This window comes from Oryzias melastigma, unplaced genomic scaffold (assembly GCF_002922805.2).
Source record: "Oryzias melastigma strain HK-1 unplaced genomic scaffold, ASM292280v2 sc01533, whole genome shotgun sequence".
In the NCBI taxonomy this organism is placed as follows: domain Eukaryota; kingdom Metazoa; phylum Chordata; class Actinopteri; order Beloniformes; family Adrianichthyidae; genus Oryzias; species Oryzias melastigma.
The window spans coordinates 1-7,607 of NW_023418115.1; the positions used below are offsets into that span (position 1 = coordinate 1).

At 37.1% G+C, this 7,607-nt stretch overlaps 2 protein-coding genes across 5 annotated transcripts; one reads left to right on the top strand and one right to left on the bottom strand.

Moving 5' to 3' along the window:
- Positions 1–3,206: 3,206 nt before the first annotated feature.
- LOC112138204 (galectin-1-like) lies at positions 3,207–7,587 on the bottom strand. 3 transcript variants are annotated; one of them, XM_024260773.1, is made up of 6 exons: positions 4,509–4,645; positions 4,331–4,401; positions 4,124–4,152; positions 3,938–4,017; positions 3,608–3,779; positions 3,207–3,472 (listed from the first exon to the last, which is right to left on the bottom strand). In XM_024260773.1, the coding sequence occupies exons 3-6, from the start codon at positions 4,130–4,132 to the stop codon at positions 3,326–3,328; spliced, it is 408 nt and encodes a 135-aa protein (XP_024116541.1). In that variant the 5' UTR covers positions 4,133–4,152; positions 4,331–4,401; positions 4,509–4,645; the 3' UTR covers positions 3,207–3,325. The 3 variants fall into 3 exon arrangements, with proteins under 3 accessions (XP_024116541.1, XP_024116540.1, XP_024116543.1); XM_024260772.1 differs by lacking the exons at positions 4,331–4,401; positions 4,509–4,645 and adding an exon at positions 7,509–7,587; XM_024260775.1 differs by lacking the exons at positions 4,331–4,401; positions 4,509–4,645 and adding an exon at positions 4,668–4,776.
- Positions 4,714–6,231, top strand: LOC112138206 (PRKCA-binding protein-like). Of its 2 annotated transcripts, none has more exons than XM_024260779.2 (4): positions 4,714–4,783; positions 5,326–5,396; positions 5,542–5,653; positions 6,070–6,231. In XM_024260779.2, exons 2-4 carry the CDS (start codon positions 5,356–5,358, stop codon positions 6,214–6,216), a joined length of 300 nt encoding a protein of 99 aa, XP_024116547.1. In that variant the 5' UTR covers positions 4,714–4,783; positions 5,326–5,355; the 3' UTR covers positions 6,217–6,231. The 2 variants fall into 2 exon arrangements, with proteins under 2 accessions (XP_024116547.1, XP_024116545.1); XM_024260777.2 differs by having other exon boundaries at positions 4,719–4,858.
- Positions 7,588–7,607: the final 20 nt, after the last annotated feature.

Here is a 7,607-nt window from a genome sequence, read left to right on the forward strand (position 1 = left end):
TTGATGTTGAATCTCTGTGAGTAATCCTTATATCCACATGTTCTGCAAACGGGAAACCGTTTGTTGTTGACGATCTATAAACTTTTATGCTAGAACTAAAAACACCGACAGGAACTCGCGCTTTTAAAGGGGAGGCGGGGCTTTGTTTTTCTGCAATTTGATTGGTTGGACTGTCACATCAATCAAACGTGGCTCTAATTTGATTGGATGTTGGGCCGACACACGGATGTAAACATACACAGACAGAGGGCCGCGGCGAGCGGATTTTTCTCGATATACTTTATAATATACTTTATAATCCGTGGATTTGGGGGGAAAATAGCAAGTCTTTCCGAGTCAGAGGGCTAAAGTCCGAGTCAAGTCACAAGTTATGTATATCAAAGTCCGAGTCAAGTCATGAGTCAAAGGTAGGAAAGTCCAAGTCGAGTCTAAAGTCGTCAAATTCATGACTCGAGTCTGACTCGAGTCTAAGTCATGTGACTCGAGTCCCCACCTCTGATGAGTACCCCTGCCTTCCCCAGTTCCTCCCTCCCTCAATATAATATTTGAAAAAAAAAATGAACAAAGACTTAAGAACTGTAGCTGGAAACAGTCTGGGCTCTGAGGAAGCAGTCGGGCTTGGTACTGCTGTGTACAAATGGTTTTATGGGAATCCATCTAATCCAAGGCCCAGTCTGACCACAGGAGCCACCTCCGCAACGCCCGTTCATATATTAAAAGCAAATCCCTTAAATAAGAAGGCCCAAGACCATAAAAAACTTTTATAAGCTATTAAGAGAGCCTTAAAATCAATCCTGAAACGCACAGGGAGCCAATGCTGCGATTTTAAAACTGGTGTAATGTGCTCCCGCCCCCTGGTCCTCGTCAAAACTTGTGCTGCTGAGTTCTGTAGAAACTGTAGATTTGACAAAGACTTTTTAGGTAAACCAGAGAGCAGGGTATTACAATAATCTAAACAACTAAAAATAAATGGATGCATCAGCACCTCTGTGCTGGCAAGAGAGAGGAATGGGCAGACTCTGGCAATATTTTTGAGATGATAAAAACCTGTCTTCACAACATTTTTAATGAGTGGAATAAAATTCAGCTCAGAGTCAAAAACTACACATAAATTTCTCACATAGTGAGAAATTTTAAAATTACTGAGTTTGGGTAAAATCTTCCCTCTCTTGTCTTCAGGACCTATGATTAAAACTTCCGTTTTGAAGGTTGAAGGAAGTTTTCTGCCATCCATGACTTTATATCTAAAATACAATTTAAAAGAGTGTTTATATGTTCAAGGTCATCAGGAGACACGGCGATGTAAAGCTGAGTATCATCAGTGTAGCTGTGAAAGTTAATGTCATGTCTCCTGATGACATCCCCAAGAGGCAACATGTATAAATTAAAGAGTATTGGACCTAAAAATGACCCTTGGGGAACCCCACGGCTTATGTTATGGATTCTTAAGGAGCATGTATCCAACCTTACATACCGTATTTTTCGGACTATAAGTCGCACCGGAGTATAAGTCGCAGGGGCCAAAAAATGCATAATGAAGAAGAAAAAACCATACATAAGTCGCACTGGAGTATAAGTCGCATTTTTTTCAAGTAATTTATTTTACAAACTGGTTGAAAAAAACGATATTACATCATCCTGGAAGGTAAGTTATAACATTCATAAGTGAATAGAAAACAGGCTGAATATGTGTCAACACATATTCACATATTAGCATCATGAAAAAAACGAAAAGGTGTAGCATTTATATAACATAACAGTTTTATTTAACTAAAGCCTCAAGAACTCATCAACTTTGTATCTTTACTGTAATTAATTGCACGCAATCTCACTCCATATCACTAAATCCGTTAAATTCTTCGTCCTCTGTGTCACGTCTGAATAACTAAAGTAAATAAAGTAATTGCATAGATCACCATAAGAGGGCACTCTAGACTTACGGTCCATATCTCATCTCATTAAAAATTCGTATATAAGTCGCACTGGAGTATAAGTCGCAGGGACATTCAATCTATGAAAAAAACCGCGACTTATAGTCCGGAAAATACGGTAACAATGTTGATCAGTTGGATAAGAATGAAACCAGTTAAGAACAGTTCCTGAGAGGCCAACTCGACTCCTAAGTCTGTCTAATAAAATTTGGTGATCTAACGTGTCGAAGGCGGCACTAAGATCAAGTAGCAACAGAACACTTGCGCAACATGTGTCATAAAATGAACTTTTTTATGGATGCCCTCAAACGGCCAACAGTCAACAAGACATTTTGCAGGGAAATCACCACTGTATCCTGCCACCCTAGCCCAGTAGTGCACCCCCAGTATCAATCCTCTCAGTTGCAAAGGTAACTCCTCCATCTCAACCAACAAAGCTGGAATCGACGTTGTTCTAAATGCTACACAGCAAATTCTTAAAACTTATGCTTGAATTCTGTCTAAGTGGCAAAATCACATTTTTATGCCACATTGAAAAGGTCAAATATTCTTCAGGACATGTTGAGGCCATGAGCACAGGGCTGCAAATTAATCCAATGGTAAACCAAATTAATTTTATTTGTTTGTTTCCTTACACATCTTAAAAGGTTTTAATGAAATATTGGAGCCTACATTTTATTGGAATTCATTTCTTCCTATTTTTTATTTAGCATGTAGCTAAGCTGTGAGAAATCTTGCCCAGAATAATATTTATCCAAACCTTTTATCGTGTCTCTCTTTTATTGATAAAAAAAAAAACAGCTTCAAATTCTAACTGTTGTGAGATATGTATTTTTCTTCACTGTTTTGTTTCACTTTTAGAATTGTACTTATGATTTCAATTTTAAGCACCTTGTAGCAACTTTGTTGGGTTGTATTTTGCTTAGTTAAACAGCCATCATGTCACATGTCATTTTTGAGGAAGCATCAATCAAACTGTTCATTTTCCTGTTCAGAGTCAGAAAAGAAAATTATAGTTTTAGTAGGTTAGGTATATTTCATATGAGTAGTATTTGTTGGGTGATTTGTTTTTTCTCAAATAAGCTGTCCACTTTGATTTCCCAGTCTTATTGACTATTTTTATGCTTCATGGAACAGATGTCTGGAAAATATATGAGATGTTACTTCAAAGCCAGTTGCAGAAACTGCAGAATAGTGGATTAATAATGAAAAATATTCTAACATTTTATGCATAAATAAGAAACAAGACTCGCATTTTTAATAACTATTCAACTTTATTTCCAGTTAAACTATTAAGTATTTTATGATGCATTTGTACCAAGACAATCTATGTTTTAACAATTTTTACCCACATTTCAGATTTAATCATCAAGACAACTGCAGATGTTTGTCTCTCAGCAGATCTTAAAACTTGTGAGTTTGAAGTCTCCTGTAATTCTGATGTAGGTGATGACGTCCATCCCAGCACGGTTAGGAAACTGGACCTCCTGTCCATCAGGTAGCTCCACCTCAAACATGTCTCCAGACAGTTTTAACACAATCTAAAAAGAAAAGAAAAGTATTTTATCCTTTAGACCAAAAGTATATACATTATATATGTGAAAACAACTACAATACAGCAAATTTTGACTAATTTGATTAAATACACGACCTATTTCCCAGCATTAGGGTCTCACCTTTACATCACTGCCCCTCTGCAGAGGGTTGTCAATTTCCCGTTTTTCATCACCCCAGCACCCACCAGTCTTTGAGTTACAGACAAGCACAGCACCATCAGCATCGTCATGGAAACGAGGGTTAAAGTGTAGAGCCAAGTCTTCTGGGTCACAACCAAGATCGATCTGGAATCTGGTTGGATAACAAATCTAAATGATTCCTACTTTAGAATACCACTTAGACTAAAATTAGGGAACTTGTTTCACAAATAAATCATCACTTTCATTATCTTACTGAATAACATTAAATTTACCTGGAAAATTACTGTGAAGTGTGATGAGCTGGATTACCTCTCAGCATCATGGAGAATCTCTCCCTTCACTTTCAGCTTTTCTCCAGCTGTCAGAGCCACATTCTTCAATTCAAGTTCCTGACAACAAATTTAAGTGCAATAAAAACAGACATTTATTAAATGACATGATTGAAATAAAAACTTAGAACATGCAGCCGATGTGGATAAAAGAGAGCAGTCTTACCATACTCATTCTGCTGTTGAAATACCTTCCTGCAGACAACAGAGTGATTAATTTTGCATTTATTGATCAAGGTTTTAAATAAAACTAAATTTAATCACTGAAGTTCTTGATTATTGTTCTTGATTAGAATATTTGAATGTGTAATATAATAATTGTCTTTTTTTTCCTTGTATGTTTAAGTAGCTCAGGTTTGCAGAGTGAGAATACCTGGCAGCCAGAAACAACCAAGAGACCAAGATCTAGAATAGCTTCCCCAAATAAAACAATTACAATTCAAGCTAAAAGAAAAAGAAAATATGTTTTAATGAAATAAAATAAAATAAAATAAGTAATTCATCATATATATTTTTGACAATCGTTAAACTAAAATTAACTCTCATTTTACCTCACCACTCGCTAGAGGACTTATTTAATATTAAAGCAAAACAACATCACCTTTATAAGGTAATAATAGATATTTTTAATAGCATAAACAAAAAAAAAAACAACCAAAAATTTTTTTTTTTTTTAAGTGATGTAAACACATTAAAATTGTACTGCGCACCCGTATAAAACTATTTCCGTTCTGCTGCCGGAAGTGACAAAATAAGGTAAACAGGAACTGTCAGTATCTTTTTTTCCCCCCGCAAGGAAAGTACAAACCGAGACGTTTGTTGTGGGGTAAGAAAAAACTGCCGAATCTCAAAAGCAGATTGCGACACAGATATATGAAGGATCTACTGTAGACTTGTAAAGGTAAATAGTTATCAACCTTGTTTATAAATGAACGACGTTTCTGTTGCACCTGCTAGGAGGCTAAAGGAGCTAGCGGCTAATGAGTCAACGTTAGCAAGCTTTTATTTTTTTTACTCATCTAGTTTGGTGGTTAAAATAAAACACTATTCTGCCAATGTATATACTGTTATTTGAGGTTTTTGGTTCCCTTCTTTTTCGTCATTGTATCCAGTTTAAAGTATATAATTTAGTTTTTATGACCAGCTGTTTCCGCTGCCTTCCTAGCCTCTCTCCTCTCCCAATCAGTCTATGACGAACACAGAGCTGCAGTGCAGACCCTGTCTAACACTGGCAGATATATTTGTATTTAATCAAAAATCTAAAACAGACCTTATTAAGAATGGTCATGAATTGTCCACATTTGTTTTGTAATAATTGATTGTTGCGTTCGGTAAAACTGCAGATAACAGCTGCTGTCACTTTTTCAGCTTTCCGGGGACAGCTGAGACTGTCCTGTGATGTTCACAGACATGGACTATGACTTGGAGGAGGATAAACTGTGAGTCTATATGTTTTATTCTTCTAAATTTAAAGTCCTGGATTACGACTAGACTGCCATTACAAATTTCTCAATGCAGAAGCTGAAGATGATTTTCCCACAGATCATCTAGGAACAACTTGGTGACTTGTTTTCTTCTCTCCAGGGGAATCCCCACAGTTCCTGGCACCGTGACTCTAAAGAAAGATGCTAATAATCTTATTGGCATCAGTATAGGAGGTGGAGCACAATACTGTCCTTGTCTATACATTGTCCAGGTGTGTGGAGATATATGATTTGTCTTTAAAATTATGCTTTCATTTTGATATAGTGCTTTTCTCTTTTCAAAACAGAATGAAACCAATAAACATTGTTTCATGTTGCTCTATTTTTTATTTTTATTTATTTATTTATTTTTTGCATATTTTGTTTTGCTCACAGTAGATTATGCAACACATAAACGCTTTAATTGTTATTCTGTTAGTCAAATTGGAGCGGGTCTCTGTAGTTAGTACCCTTCAATTGTCTCACAGGTTTTTGTTAAATTGTCTCACAGGTTTTTGATAAATTGTCTCACAGGTTTTTGTTAAATTGTCTCACAGGTTTTTGTTAAATTGTCTCACAGGTTTTCGATAAATTGTCTCACAGGTTTTTGTTAAATTGTCTCAAAGGTTTTTGATAAATTGTCTCACAGGTTTTCGATAACACCCCCGCAGCTGTGGATGGGACTCTGGCAGCAGGAGATGAAATCAGTGGTGTGAACGGGAAACCAGTGAAAGGGAAAACGAAGGTGGAGGTGGCTAAGATGATTCAGGCTGTCCAGGTATTTCAGATTTTATGACGGTGTCACAGTTTGCCTTTTTTTTTACATTTCTACAATATGCATCAAGAAAGCAAATGCTACACAGAAATGCCATCCATCCATCCATCTTGCTGACCGCTTCTTCCCTTTCGGGGTCGCGGGGGTGCCGGAGCCTATCCCGGCTACTGAAGGGCGAAGGCGGGGTACACCCTGGACAGGATGCCAGTCTGTCGCAGGGCCTCAATCACACACACATCCACACCTAGGGGCAATTTAGAGTCACCAATTAACCTATGAAGCATGTTTTTGGACGGTGGGAGGAAGCCGGAGTCCCCGGTGAAAACTCACGCATGCACAGGGAGAACATGCAAACTCCACACAGAAAGGTCCCAGCCGGGATTCGAACCGGGGCCTTCTCGCAGTGAGACGAGAGCGCTAACCACTGCGCCACCGTGCAGCCCCTACACAGAAATGACAGATCTAAAACAATTTTTTTTTATTTAAAAGTATGAAAACTTTAGACTTCGGGTACTATCAAAGCACTATTGAGTATTCTTTATTCTATTTCCTGGTTCACTGCCCTCAAGTGAGCCAGTGGCAGAACTGTGGGATTTGTTTCCAGCTGTTTTCTGCATTTCAGCCTTTGGTTTGCTTGTGAAAATCTCAATTGTAAAAGCAAACCGAATCAAAAGTAGGTAGAAAAATTCTTAGCATTTCCTGCCTATTTGAACCAAGTCTACAGAAATAGATGTGTGAAAGCAACCTTTATAAGTGACATTTTTCAGAGTGGCAGCTTTATTAAAAACACAAACAAAAAAAGCAAATTATAGACACTTATATATTTGGCAAACATATAATGGACAAACTGAGTCAAGATGAATTTGCTGTTGAGGATGCTGGAGAATAAAATGAAACACCATTATTGTGAACATGTTACAAATATAAAATGAAACATTACCTTGAAAACTATATTTTGGACAGACTTTGGTAACTTGTGTCCCCACGTTAGATTGTCAAATTGTCAGTAAAAGCAACAGCTTTGAAAGAATAGAATTTTACCTGCTCTTTGGTACTAAGTTAAAATTTTAGCCATGAGTTTCATAATTAATTTATTTAATTTACTTAAGCAACAGACCCATTTATGCTAAATTAGCATATTTTTCAGTAAAGATTTTCTGTTCGCACCAACATTTCAGCTGAAATATTCAATAAATCAAACTATCAGAAAAAACTATTCAAAAAAACATTAGAACAATCTTCTATTTGATTCAGCGTTTCAAGCTGCAGTTTGAAGAGAAGAAAATTACAAAAATAAGTGGAAGAAAACTCACTCTTTCAAGCCCAGCAGTTGGTGTGAAGCCTCCAGCTTGAGCAGCAGACGGGTTTACTGTCCAGTCAGGCAGACCTAAAGAGGTCAGAACAAAAGCATG

Coding starts and splice junctions, on each gene's coding strand:
- LOC112138204 (XM_024260772.1), bottom strand. Junction 3,780..3,937: donor ATTCTCCATGATGCTGAGAG/GTAATCCAGCTC, acceptor TTATCCAACCAG/ATTCCAGATCGATCTTGGTT. Junction 3,473..3,607: donor AGAGGGGCAGTGATGTAAAG/GTGAGACCCTAA, acceptor TTTTCTTTTTAG/ATTGTGTTAAAACTGTCTGG.
- LOC112138206 (XM_024260779.2), top strand. CDS start 5,356: ATGTTCACAGACATGGACTATGACTTGGAGGAGGATAAACT. Junction 5,397..5,541: donor GACTTGGAGGAGGATAAACT/GTGAGTCTATAT, acceptor TCTTCTCTCCAG/GGGAATCCCCACAGTTCCTG. Junction 5,654..6,069: donor CTTGTCTATACATTGTCCAG/GTGTGTGGAGAT, acceptor ATTGTCTCACAG/GTTTTCGATAACACCCCCGC.